A 15,027-nucleotide genomic window follows, 5' to 3' on the forward strand; every position below is an offset into this window, starting at 1 on the left:
GGACAGTGACCAGACTTTGTCAATACATCTTTTAGCTTTATGAGCTTAAAGTTAGATGATTTATCAAGATCTAGAAATAAGATTTAGACAGCCATCCTTTAAAAAATGGATAACTTCAATTAATATCTTATACATGCATTATAACATTCTTAAAACATATACAAAAAAATCTGACAGACATATTTAGGAAAATATCCAGTCTAAATGTAATTAGTAGGGCATTACTTGTTCTTAATATTTTTTTAATTAAATGTTTTATTCCAGCTACAAACTTATTCCATATATCATATTGTGCATTAAGAGGCAACAACTTAAGACCTCAATAGCCCTTAATATATGAAACTATATTTAAGGCTGGCTAACCTGAACCAATCCTGAATTAGTAGCATTTTATCTGTTTATTCTAATAAAAATGACGATTGGAGATTGATTTAATGACTTTAATACGACGTTAATACTTGAATACAATTTTACTGATTGTATGATTAAGGTCTTGGAAGATGGCCTGGGATTCCCTTGATTATAATCCTTTTACTTTATTATAATTTTATAAAAATATGATTACTTTTATGAGACTGAACAGATAATTTAAATTAGTTTTGTAAGACAGTACCAGTTCTATTTAACATACATTAATTACTTAGATGCAGTTTATTAGGAGCAGAACATAGGCAATAGTCTTCTATTAAGTAAGATCCCTGTACATTTAGTTCAGAATTATTTCCATTGATAGTCAGTAGGCCTCTTGGGTAGGAGCGACAGGGTTGAAAAAGGAGTTTTTAGACATGTGATACCACTATCCGATGTGGTCAGTCTCTTACAATGCTTTTCTTCAGACAACGTATTGCTGTTTTATATCATTTGGTTCAGAAAAAATGTTTGGTAAAATGAAAAATCAACATTTCTGCAAATTATTTTCTGCCTGCTTTGTGACTTGGGAGCAGTTTCTGTCTCCTCAACACTCTGGCTCCATGGTTTCGTATATTTGCTTAAACTGGCATAAATAGCAGTTGGAATTCTGCTTATTAGCAGTGTGAAGTTGACATTATTGGCAGCCTATATGAACTTTGGGCTGGCCAGTCATTATCTACAACACATCTACAATGGTTTTATAGTAAAGTAAAGTAGTGCCAAAGTGGAATAGGCCCAAGGATGACCCACTAGAGGAGCAAACATATGGAAAAAGCCGTATTTATTGCCTGTTCTGTTTCTCTTTATAAATAGCTAAATAATTATCTCTAATTACTTAGGATGAGAAGAAAAGGAGGGAGAGATTTTTCATCAGCCCAGGCTTTGGACACCTAACTTTCAGCTGCTGTGATGCCACCTAATTCAGGTGGGTTCTGAATATAGCGGACCAAACCACTATAAAGAGAGGAGCAGTTTATCCTCTCTAAGATATCCCATTCCACGCCCCCAGTTTATTTTATTTATCTATTATTAGACTTCTGTGCTGCCCATTTTGCCCAGGCAACTCTAGGTGGCTTACAAGTTTACAGTTTAGCTACAGTTATGGCTGCCAGATTTTGTCTATGGTATTGTGGAAAGATGTGGAAAGTCAGGTGTGCTGTTGCCTCCTTGTCTTTTGATCACAATTTTTCATTCTTCAAATTATATATATATATATATATATATATATATATATATATATATATATATATATATATATATATATATATATATATATATATATATATATATATATAATATATACAGTATATATATATATATATATATATATATATATATATATATATATACAGTATATATATATACAGTATATATATATACAGTATATATATACAGTATATATATATATATATATATATATATATATATATATATATATATGTATAAGTATAAAAGGAACACAAGATAAGACATCCTACTATTAAATACAGTACATTGTGTTGTTTAAGTGTTCTCTTTATTTTTTTGAGCAGTATATATATGTGTGTGTGTGTGTGTGTGTGTGTGTGTAAGGTAAAGGTTCCCCCGCACATGCGTGCTAGTCATTTCCAACTCTAGGGGCCGGTGCTCATCTCCGTTTCACAGCTTGTCCGAGGACATCTCCGTGGTCATGTGGCCAGCATGACTAGATGCCAAAGGCGCACGGAACACTGTTACCTTACCACCGTAGTGGCACTCGGGATTCGACCCTCCAACCTCCGACCTTCTGGTCGACAAGCTCAGTGTCCTAACCCACTGAGCCACCGTGTCCCTTTTATATATTATATAAAAAATTTGAAGAATGAAAAATTGTATATACACATCTCTCTCTCTCTCTCTCTCTGTATATATATATATATATATATATATATATATATATATATATATATATACACACACATACATACACACACACACATACATAAACATACATACACATACATACCTTTATTGTGAAGGGTTTGTACTGTAGACATACACCTACACACACATATTGAAGCATCACTTTCATCTTGGCATTTTTGAGGTAAAAAGTCTTCAAGGGCCACTGTCAGTTGCTGTCAATACTAATAGACAAAAGGGATAATGGTCTTTCAGCACATAATTCATCCCATACATTGATTTAATGAGTACTGCTAAGCCTGTTTGATTCACATGGAATTAATATAGATCAGGGAACTTACAGGGGAACTAGACAGTTAAGATGTAACATATTTGAACAGCAGTGCGAAAGGCAGGAAAGTGTATGATACTAACCGTTATTTGCCCTGTAAACCAATCTTTGTTCTGTTTACAAGTCTGCTGGATCAGACCTTTCCCAGGGGTTTTTGCCTTCCCCAAAATGATGATGGGGGAGGGAGCAAAGGGACAGGAGAAGGGACTACTCTCTATACTGTAATGAAATATAAGACTGCTCCTTGTACAATCTAATCCATCTAGAGATTCTAGTCCTTCTGGGGTGGGGAGGGGGGGGAGACGTAGGAAGGTTAAGAGCTTCAGCCGATTGACAATTTATCAGGCAGACCAGGAGGAACTAGCCAGGAGGCTGCTGTGTTGGAAGAATGATACTGCAAAGAAGAAAGCATGTAGAGGTATTCCACAGTGTAAATACTGGTTTGTAGATTTAATTAGATATACTACAGGTCAACATCTTTTAATTGGAGGGGAAAAAAACATGCCCTGCTCGCATGGATCTTTAGGAAAAAAATGTAATAGAAATACAGCACAGCAGGGTGAGGAGACTAATTGTATTGGCGGTGAATGGTGTGCTTCTTCTTCATCAAGTCTCAGAATGAGATAAAACAAAAGCACGTGTCATTGGCGAGGGAAGGCAAGTAGTCACTTTTACTTTTATGCAGATACTGAGGCTTACAGCACAGAATGCGTCCTTTCTCCTCTCCCCCCCCTCTAACATAGCGGGCAGAGATGTCTCTTCCCCACCCCTTTCTGGAGTAGAGTTTCGCACAGGCGCGTGGCTGCTCTCTCCTGCCGCCCCCCCCCACCTTTACACGCTCAGTCACTCTCCTCATACTAGGTCTGCGTCTAGCGTGCTGTCTCTCTCGCGCGCACAATACGCGCGCGCGCACACAACCACAAATACACACGCAGGCGCGCGCGCACGCAGGGAAGTAGGAGGAGAAACGCAAACGTAAAAACTGGGCTGGTTGGCGGGGGGGGGGGAAGGAGAGAAATCTCAGTTGCACTTCTGGCCCTTTTAAAAAGTTTGTGTAAATTGGAATGAGGTCAGATTTGGAGCTTCTCATTGCACACGGTTATTGGGTTCCAAGCCAATCGGAACTGGAGGGCGGGGTTTTGGCACGACGGAGCGTTGGATACAGCCTATGATTGGTTTAGAAAAGAGCTGAGGAAGGATAAAGCTCCACGAGGCGGAATTGAGCGCCGCTCTAAGCTGCAGCAAGAGAAAGTGTATGTAGTAGGGCGGGGGAAGAGGCCAAGTCTGTAGTCCCGGTTTGTACATGTCTCTTTCCTTTTTGGGGGGCTGTGCATCTACAGGGGAGCAAGACGGGACTCTGTACATTTACTGCACCAGTCACTGTTTTTCCTATTGGGAAGACACACGATTATTGATGCTACTAGGTTGCACGAGCGGGGCTTTTTACCCCCAGCTAACTCCCTGGCAGCCGCTAAATAATCATAGAAAAAACTCTTGATCCCTCTTAATTACGAGTTCTGGACGAAGATTTTTTTTTATTACTGGTTTCGCTTGGCGACGTGGGCATTTTTTTTTCCTTAGTGGTATTTTTGTATGTATCAAGATTTTTAGCAGTGGGCGTGCTGCTTCTGCTGAGACACCTCGAGTACAGTATTAGGGTGAAAGACAGAAGAAAAAAAACCACTTGTGAACGCCGGGGTTGGGGAAGAGGTGGAAAAGAGAGAGAGAGAGAGAACTAGGATTGGCGGCTTTTTTTCCTTTTTCTTTTTTTAAAGAAAGGCACTGTTTCCACTTAGAGCCGGGAGTCTGCTCTTAAACTCGCAGTGCAAAGTTGCGGTGAGAGGCGTGCGCAAGTGTTGGAGAGGCAAGCGCGGTGTGGAGCTACAACTACTTCCCGGAGGGACTCGTGCCTTAAGTAACGGGGGACGAAGCGCTCGCGAAGGGGGCTTCAGAGCTCCGACTGACCGGCAAAGTTGAGGGTCTTGTTTCAAGCGGGTGGCCAAGCTGAGCCCCACCGACTTCCCCGCAGCCGCTGCGGCGCGCGCCAACCCCCAAAATGGTGCAACAGACGAACAACGCGGAGAACACGGAAGCCCTCCTGGCCGGCGAGAGCTCGGACTCCGGGGCCAGCATCGAGCTGGGCATCGCCTCTTCTCCCACTCCGGGCTCGACCGCTTCGACGGGGGGCAAAGCGGACGATCCGAGCTGGTGCAAGACGCCCAGCGGGCATATCAAGCGGCCCATGAACGCCTTCATGGTGTGGTCTCAGATCGAGAGGAGGAAGATCATGGAGCAGTCCCCGGACATGCACAACGCTGAGATCTCCAAGCGCCTGGGCAAGCGTTGGAAGCTGCTCAAGGACAGCGACAAGATCCCTTTCATCCGGGAGGCGGAGCGGCTGCGCCTCAAGCACATGGCGGACTACCCCGATTACAAGTACCGACCCAGGAAGAAGGTGAAGTCGGGCACGAACTCTGGGAAGCCGGGTGAGAAGAGCGGGGGTGGAGGGAGTGGCGGCGGCGGCGGCGGCAGCAGCAATCAGGGAGCAGCCGCCTCCGCTGCTGCTTCCAACTCTTCCAAGCTTGCCCAGAAAAAGGGCAGTGCCGCCAAACTCTCTCCCAGTGGCGCCGGCAAGCCGCATCCCAAACTCAGCCCGAGCGGCGGCGGCACAAAAGCTCCGTCCTCTTTTCCATCGGAGCAGCCGGCTGCCCTCCTGCCCCCGGAACACCATTCTCTATACAAATCCCGCGCCGCCTCCCCGGGCTCCTCCTCGCCCTCCAGCAGCAGCAGCAGCAGCCACAGTAGCCGACATCTCCCCGAGAAGAAGGCCAAGCGGCTCTACCTCTTCTCCCACTCGTCGCCCGGCGGCGCCGTTCCGGCCAGCCCGACCCTCAGCACTTCCACAGAAGCCAGCGACCCGCTGAGCCTCTACGACGAAGTAGCGGCGGTGGGCGTCCGGCAGGACGGGGGCGAGCCCTCCGCTTCCCCCGTGGGCGATTGCTCCCCCTCGGACCATCGAAGCTACACCAGCCTGCGGGCGCCGTCGCCGACCCCTTCGACCTCGCACTCTTCGTCGGCTTCCTCCTCCGCCTCCTGCGCTTCCTCCTCGTCGGATGACGAGTTCGAAGACGACCTGTTGGACCTCAACCCCAGCCCGGGCTTCGGCAGCATGGCGCTGGGGAGTCTGAGCTCCTCGGTCCTCGACAGGGATCTGGATTTTAACTTGGAGCCTGGCTCGGGCTCTCACTTTGAGTTCCCAGACTATTGTACCCCGGAGGTAAGTGAGATGATCTCGGGAGACTGGCTCGAATCCAGCATTTCCAACTTGGTATTTACGTACTGAGTTGCGGCCGAGGGGGGGAACGAAGGATTAAGAGGAGAGCCAACGGCGCGCGTGGGGAAGGAAAGAGACGCGGACATGGCGCTCAATCCCAGCCGCGCTGCAAAACCGGAGAGCGAGCATTTCACCCACCGTCGAGTATGGTTCCCCCGCCCCCGTTGCTGAAACTGACTTGAGGGGGTGTGTACGCGCGTGGTTGGTTTTGTTTTTGGCGCTAAGGCGGCAAAAGGCATCAACGCGCTCTTCACCGAAAAAGCTACCACAGAAATAACACAGGACTAAATCGATCCCCACCCCCTTTTCTGTTCACGTTTCATCCTTCTTTTTGCAGCCGAAGAATGAGAAGCACGTTTCAGACTCTGGTGAGAATCTAGTGGCTTAAACAGGAATGGCAACTACAGCAGGAGGGGGTGGAAATCGAGCGTGTATCTTTTGCTTGTCGTTGGAAAGGGTTGGAGGGAGGGAGGAAGGTAGATTCTGCTATGTGTATTAGATATGTCTTTGGGTTAGGAGCGAAAGCTCGTGTGCTTTTAAAACAAATCTGTAGACCTGCGGTCAGTTTGCATTTTTGGAAGGCTCTCTTTTTTTTTTTTATACATCAAAAGGGATGGAGAAAGAGGATGGCCCTGGGAACTGGACTGAATCCAAACTGGAATGAAAAGGCGAGACAAGCATTTGAAAATGAACTGGAAATTCGGCTGAAAACAATAACACCGAAAAGGATTTGCACGTCTGTGGGAGAAAGTGGAGGTGATTTTCTTTGCCGGATAACCTTATATTCATAGAAATCATATGTGGAATTTCAGCAACGCATAACTTTTTTTTAAAATGGAGACAGATAATAGAACATGCCAACTGTAATAATGTGGTACAGGGGAAATTGAGGGCGTTTGCTCTTTCTTGCAGAAATGTGTTTTTATTACTCAGAATCGTGATGGTGTTGGATTATTTCTCTGGTGGGGTTTAATATAGCATGTTATCCTATCTTTTGGAGTTTTCTTGTAAGACTGTTGAACAGTTTAAAAATAGTGTTAGAATAATATAAAAAGCAGATAGATGGCGCTATGTTTGATTCCTTCAAAAATTATCACCAGCTTTTTTTCACTCTTAACTCTTTAAAGGATTCAAACGCAACTCAAATCTGTGCTGGACTTCAAAAAGAACACAGGACCAAATTTTTCCTCAGTGTGTGTGTGTGTGTGAGAGTGTGTGTTCCTCTGTAGCTGTAAATGACTTTTTTCACACCAGGATTCATTCTTGAATTTTTTTTCTTTCTAAATGGAATTGGATGCCATTTTATAAGTGAAGTATTTATACTGGCCAAATGTTTTTACTTGTATTCCTTTGTCCTTTTTTGGTAGTTCTGTTTGTTACCCACACCATTTTTATGTCACCTTCACTGAAGGGCTAGAGTTTTAACTTTTAATTTTTATATTTAAATGTAGACTTTTGACACTTTTAAAAAGAAGAAGAGAAGATGAAAACGTTTGATTATTTTCTCAGTGTATTTTTGTAAAAAATATATAAGGGGTGTAAATTGCTGTTTTGGATTTCCTGATTATAAATAGGGCTGCTGGTTAATCTCTCTCACACAAAATCAGTCCCTACTTTCATCATGTTTACACTCCAATCTGCAGGCTTCTTAAAGAGACAGTATCTCTTCTATCTACCATTCAACTCTATTTGTGAGTTGAGAGAGGGATTGAACTTTAATCCACTGTAGGGCTAATTTCTAATAAATCCTCCCTCAATGAACATTACATTGTACAGAGAAAACAAGAATATTTTTCAGGAAAAAGGGATCCTGTAGCTTTAACTTCAAAACCACATCTTTTGCACTTTTTGTAAGCAAAAACAAAGTAAATAAAAACATGCCATTTAAATCACTGGACCTATCTAAATGCCGATTTGAGTTCGCAACACTATGTACTGCATTTTTCATTCTTGTATTTGACTATTTAATCCTTGTCGCTAAGTATAATTGTTTTAGTCTCTTATGGCATGATGATAGCATATGTATTCAGGTTTATAGCTGTTGTGTTTAAGATGAGAAAAAGTGAAAACATCTTTGTACATTTAAGTCTGTATAATAATAAGCAAAAAAGATTGTGTGTTTATGTATGTTAATATAACATGACAGGCATGAGCACATCTGCCTAATGAAGAGGTTCCGTTAAGGGTTTTTTAATCTTTGGTTTTCTTTTTAGTTTTTTGTTCATCCATCCTGTGCAATATGCTGTGTGGAATATCTTTGTCTAAGGATCTGCCCATAATACAATGTTGGGGTGGGGAGGGGAGGGAAAAGCTGGCTAATAAAGCCAAGTTCACTGCCTGTCAGATTGTCAATATTCTTTCTGTAAATAACCTTTTCCCTTGAAGGAAATAAAATCAGCTGGAACTGAACCCTAAAATCCTGCTTCTATTGTCATTATTTTAGACTTTCTGGCTGTGCATTTTTGCCCTGTCAGCGATGGGTCTCTCATATTCAGAGCTGTTAATACACAAATGTGTCATTTTCCCCTCCCCTCCCCGCCAGCTGAAGCTTCATCTCTTTGTGCATCTTTGGATGTGTTCTATGGTTGCATGCTTTCTAGGAATGGCCATATATTAAAGAAATGTTAATAGCATTTTCAGTGAAAGGCCAAAAGACTAGAATGGAAGATGGACTTGTCCTCAGAGAAAGCCATTAGAGGGGAAATGCAGATGTAAGGAATGTGCTTTAAAAGGTCCCATTAACCATTTTGTCGTATCAATGTGATCTTGCAATGTGAAATTCCTGTCTTCACATCCCTTCAGTTCTGATTGGGGTACTTCTAGAGTTTCCAAATAGATTTTATAATTGAGGACTTAGATCAGGCTTATCTTCCATTCCAATCTTTGAAAAACTATAAATGTTCTTAAGTTGGTTCATTGCCAAAATAACAAGCGTGTTAAACTTGTTTCCCTTTTTTAGTAGCCCATAACCAATTGCAGAAGATCTAATTACAAAAACTGGGCAGAGACTAGGAACAGAAATGCACACTATGAACAGTATTTTTCTTGGTGTGAGTCTCTTTGCAAGGTGTCATCTGGCCCTTTTGTCTTTTATATAACCCCTTTTCAAGCAGATGTGAAATAGTAGGTCAGTAGGTGAATTGTTAAGTATTGTGGCAGCTTTGATGAAGCTTAGAATATGCACTGCAGACCAACGGGGTGGGGGAAAAACCTCTTACATAGCCACAAACTCAGTCTTCAAATTGAATATAGGCACTGAATATATTGCTGGTCAAATAGTTTGCCATCTCATCAATTACACTTAATACTTAAATGTTAAACAAATCCTTAATTGGAAATGAGCTGTGTTTTTTTAAAAGTACAATATTTCTTTTTCAAACGAGTCAGGTAAATGTGAGCACATTTAATGGGCTGCTAAGTACTAGTATGGTTACCAGAGAATGTCACAAAAAATCAACAGAAATGGTTCCATTATCGTGGACAATGTTTTGATGATGAACTTGTGCAATAATGGATTGACACCGTCTTCCTGGATTCGTAGAGCACAATAGATGGGCTGTGTTTGCATGATGATTTACCTACTGTTTGCTTAACCATGGTTTATGCAATCTGTTTCCAGGACCTAGTGAACCATAAACTAACAGAATGGATTAGGTTAGATTTCTACAAACCACCAGGATGAAATATGGTTTGGTGGGTTTTTTAATGAACTGTTAAAACATAACCATGAATTAAAAATAAAGGTACATTTGGTTTTTAAATAAGGAGCAGTATATTTAACATAATAAGCCAATGTTTACACTAGAGCATATGTTTTCATTTACAAAGATTGTCAAACTGCACAATTAACAAATGGAAAAAAAAGGAAAATGTTTCAAAATATAGCTGAATCCTTTGTAGCTTATTTCATCAACTGCCTTCCCTAGGGATTTTTATGCATGAAGGAACATTTAAATATGCAGCTTATATTCTGTACTATACATTTCCCCAGGGTTAACCATATTTTGGAATCAAACCAGCATTCTGGTTTTCCATACCACATTGAACTACTACCCATGTGGGCTGGACTAAAATGTGGCCAACTAGTTTGTAGTGTGGTATACTGCAAGAATGTGGTTAAAATCTTACATAATATAATTCAGGTAAATTAGATAAATCAGATAAATCACATTAAATTAGTCCATTAGCTTAGTGGATAATCTTTTGGATTATCAGTATGGGATGCATGGTAATCAGTTGTTAGAAAGCTTTGAGCTACATATTTCTTAATGGATGTAGGCACTGGGACTCATTCAGAAGAATTTTATTAAAATTCAAATACAAATATTAAAAGCTGGTTTATCCACACATATATTCAACTGCAGACTAGTTCACTGATACTGTGCAACATTTAACATGCCAGGGGATCCATTTTCAAATTCATGGTCATGGAAACCCACAGTTGACTTTTAGTCCAATCTACAGCACAGGATTGTAAAGATAAGATGGAGGGGCAACCCTGTGTAAGACGCTTTGAACTCCTGGAGAAAAAAAACGAGAAATCTAATTAAGCACTGTACTTCATATTTTAGGGTTCAATCTGCCATTAAATTGAGCAAACTGAGTGCACTGAATCAACTGATTAACAACTATGAATTGGTACATTTTGGGAATAAAGCCAAAGAGGATCATCTCGTCCTCTAATGTTTACTCAGTTTCAGTTCTAAAACACGACTAAAATATAAGCCATTTGTTACTTGAAACTTACAGAAATTGCTTTCTTTCCCTCCCCTGAAACCATTCCCTCTGTGCATTTGTGACTGAATCTACCTTCTGTCCCAGAAACTGGGTAATCTGTGATCATATAGAGGATGGAAAGACTATTTTAAGTTTACCATACATATCCCCAGATTTTAATGTTCTCTAGTCTAGAATATAGTAAACTGTCAGGACCGCAAACAGATTTCCTCAATGTTTCTTTCTCTGTACCAATTATTCTATGGATGAACTGCTGTGAACCACAGACTTAATTGCTGGTCACACAAAATCCTTGTATTTTTAGCCCTTTCTGGATATGATGCACAAAGCATGTTCAGCCACAAAATTGCACAATATACTAGGCTAAAATGTACTTGGCTGAGTCCTGCCCTTGTGACTTTAATATGAATAAGCTGTTGCCTGAATTGTGACATCTACTGTAATAAGGCTTAAACTCCATTACCAATGATACTGTAATAGACTCTGTTGACAATGATTTTGACTTACCGGTAATTTCCTCAGGAAGGGAGGTGGAGAGGCCTTTAACTGTTCCTTCCATGCCATTTTCCAAATTATACTGCTGGTCTCTTCCCTCAGTGCTACTTCCTGATGCATGAAAAAAGCTTTGCATTGTGTTTTTTTCAATCAAGCAATTGGGTTTGTATATACTAACCTATAAAAGGGACAGTGAACAGAGTGATAGAGTTAAACATTCTCCTTACTAGCTTCATGGTATCTCCCAAGTCAATCCCAATACAACAATAATTGATTTGGTCCTTTATTTTCTTGTTAAACAGTTTATATGGTCGTTTGTATGTTCATAAAATAGTGGCATCACATAATATCTTTCATGAATGAAGCTTTTAGCTTAAATCATTTGTAACTGGCACAATTGAGTTTGGAGTCCTTTATGTCACTCCCTCATTGAAATACACACATGCCATATGTTAAAATATCAGATGTAAGAGTGTGTTTCACTGGGGAATATTTCCTAGCATAGGAAAGACAGTATGGAATATCAGACAACAGATTCTAACCCATCTACCAAGACATTGTATGAGATTCCTATCCTGGATGTCACAATCACCAGTTTTATTTCCATTGGCCCACATCTGAGATAACAAATCTCACATTTCAACTTTCTTATCCATAGTTCTCTAGCACTTCAGAAGGATTCAAAACTCACAGGTTCTATTCATTTAGATCTATACCCCATTTTTATTAAGGTACTTGAAATGGTGTACATAGTTTCATATCTCTTATTTATCCCACCTCCACAACACACAAGAGATTGGGCTTAAAAAAGATTGCCCCCAAATCACTCAAATTTGAGTTATGGTGTCTGGAGGTGGACTCCCTTTGGTATCAACCCAATAACCTTAACTTAGAGTTTCCAAACTTTCTGGGTTTATAGTATCCCAGTAGTTCCTGAACTCTGTGCTATGGTGCCCCAGAGCCCTGCAGCAGTTCTATATATTATGTAGTAAAATATACTACTGGGTCCCTGTGAATTTGGGAATTGTGGTCTAGGAGTGACCGGTCTGAGTTTGTGCCTAAGGCGGGACTAGCTCACACTCTCCCAAGTTTATAGCCTTGTGCCTTAGCACCAAATTGTTTCTACTAAGTTCTAGTTTGTGCTCCCAAAATGCGTTCTTAAAATAAGAGAATGCTGAATTCAGAAGTGACTTTTTCAGGAAAAAGTTGTTTTAGAACAAATTTGCTACCTGGGTAACAGATTTAAATAATTATTCTAGAAAACGATGGTATCCACCTGAAAACTGGTATGTATTTATGTTTTCAAAATATGTAAAAGTCATGCATGCATATATCAACCCAGCACAATGAGCATTTTTGTTTTTTGTTATCAGACTTGTAGGAAAAGACAAGGGTGATTTATTGAGACAGCAGAATACAACCTTATTCAGAGAAATAATGTAGTAATTGAAAAATTATTAAGTTCTAAATACAACATGAGTAAATAACTTCTGTAATAATTGTAGACTAGGAAAATACAAGATGGTTCTTCTAGACATCAAAAGAATATCATTCAAGAAGGCTCTCAGACCAAACATGAGAGAAAAGAATTATTAAGATTGATAATGTATATTATCATTGCTTAGCTGGGTTCATGTCTAGACAGTCCTAGAGGAGATCAACCCTGACTGCTCTTTAGAAGGCCAGATCCTGAAGTTGAAACTCAAATACTTTGGCCACCTAATGAGAAGGAAGGACTCACTGAAGAAGAGCCTAATGCTGAGAAAGGTTGAGGGCAAGAGAAGAAGGGGACGACAGAGAATGAGGTGGCTGGATGGAGTCACTGAAGCAGTAGGCGTGAGCTTAAATGGACTCTAGAAGATGGTAGAGGACAGGAAGGCCTGGAGGAACATTGTCGATGGGGTCACAATGGGTTGGACACGACTTCGCAACTAACAACAACAAAGCCATAATATATTTCAATCAAGGTGTTCTAAATAAAATACAAAGGCTGATTTTAGGTAACATCCCAAACCGAATAAACAATGTAATAGGATTTGCATATTGTATGAATCCCAAGAGTATTATTGGTAATAATGTTATTGCCAAAAAATGGGTTATATCAGAATAGAAACTAGTAGCATTCCATTGGGTGTGGCTATAAATGGATCTGGATCTTTGCCTTAATAGACAAATTAATTCATTGATTTTATCAACAAAAGAACTAATTAAAAATAATTCTATCTGGCATTTTTTAAATTATGTGACTCAAAGTTAGAAAGTAAATCATTTTAGGAAGATTGGCTTTCCGGCATTGAGGTTAAATAATTGTGTATTATTTAATATTTAATTCTCCCAAATAGCAAAATTTATTTAAATATTTAACATCATCTGTATGCTGCCCAATCCTGAATTACTCTACACAGCTCACAGCCACAACAAATACATAATGTTGAGGCGGGGGGGGGGGGAATCAGAAATCTCAAAAAAATAAATGACCAAAACAACTAAGACATCTGGAATTACTAAGAGGAGGCCACAACCAAATCAGCTAGCTTGTTAGAATCCAAAGATACCTGGAAGTGCGCATGTACCTCCAGGGGGAAAGGATGTTCCAAAGTATGCCCTCTACAACTGAACAGCCTATTAAATTGGCCTTCTTTCAAAGAAGATGGCACTATCTCTTCCCTCAAAGAAGCACTGACTATTTCCTGCATCCAATATTTCACTACCTGCCTAGTCACACAAAGTTGCCTGAAAGAGCAGGGGTTAAGCCCATAGGTTGCAGAATTCAAACTATGGAGAATCCTGCCCACTTCTTCAGGTTCCACAGTGTCTGAAAAAAAAATCCAGATTACAACATCAGACACCAACTCACTTTCTCCTCCAGGTTTATCCAATTGGCAGCCATCCATGAGAGGGTACCAGCTAATTTATCTGCCAGGAAAACTGAAAAAACAGATCCAGCGTGTCAGCATTTTGTCCCATCCACCTTTTGTCCTATCCACCTTTGTTAACATGATCCACATAACAAATAAGGCAGCTTTGCAGGATCTGCAGAACCAATTAGAAGAAATAATTTTGGTTCTGATAATTTGCTAATTTTATAGCCAGTAGGTGTTTGTTTATTTAAACAAATTTATACGGCTGCTGATTTCAACCAATGTTCAAGATACCTTTAAATGTTTATCTAATAGAGTACAAGATGCTGGCTGCACTAACAGAGTTTGCTAAACTGTTAGGAAAAGTTTCTAGTGCTTTTTGGAAGCCTATGGGATCCATTATGTGGCCTGGTGAGGACCAATTCACTGTTAATGCCAAGGCCCAGGACAGCTGAACAAAGTAGTCAGAAGACAAATTATTTATGTCCTCCGTTTTCAGATCATGTCTCAAGTGCTCTGAAACAAAGATGAGACCCAGGGTCAGAGGCATCATGGCAACTATGTATGTTAATGTACCTGCAGAAATTTCTTTGGCACCCTCCAGATATTTCTTTTTCTTTTCATTTTAAAAATAGATTACTAGAATTCAACAAGGCAAAATATCTGTTTCTAACATCACTTTTATTCCCAGGAATGCTTCTGGCCCCACAGGGGCTGTCTAAGCTTTCTTGTGGAGAAAAATGGGAAATGGTGCATTTATACATTACAACATTTTTCTGCAAACCTGAATGCATGTTATTTATGTGCAGTGATTCATAGATTTAAAATATGAAAACAATAAATGTAGAAAGTGCAGGAGCTAGACATCTTCCATATTTTTTTTAGTATAAAGTTAGGTCAAATTATGATGGACTTATTAAGCCTGCAGTTCACCAGGTGAAGGCAATTCCATACATAAACAGTCTGACCCTTCTAAT

General features: G+C 40.4%; 1 protein-coding gene across 1 annotated transcript; it reads left to right on the forward strand.

Annotated features, from left to right (window-relative positions):
- Nucleotides 1–3,876: 3,876 nt before the first annotated feature.
- SOX4 (SRY-box transcription factor 4) lies at nt 3,877–8,228 on the forward strand. Its single transcript, XM_081324283.1, has one exon. It carries the CDS (start codon nt 4,680–4,682, stop codon nt 5,964–5,966), a length of 1,287 nt encoding a protein of 428 aa, XP_081180409.1. The 5' UTR covers nt 3,877–4,679; the 3' UTR covers nt 5,967–8,228.
- Nucleotides 8,229–15,027: the final 6,799 nt, after the last annotated feature.

The sequence above is a fragment of the Vipera berus genome, assembly GCF_964194415.1.
Source record: "Vipera berus genome assembly, chromosome: 3".
In the NCBI taxonomy this organism is placed as follows: Eukaryota; Metazoa; Chordata; class Lepidosauria; order Squamata; family Viperidae; genus Vipera; species Vipera berus.

Coding starts and splice junctions, on each gene's coding strand:
- SOX4 (XM_081324283.1), top strand. CDS start 4,680: ATGGTGCAACAGACGAACAACGCGGAGAACACGGAAGCCCTCCTGGCC.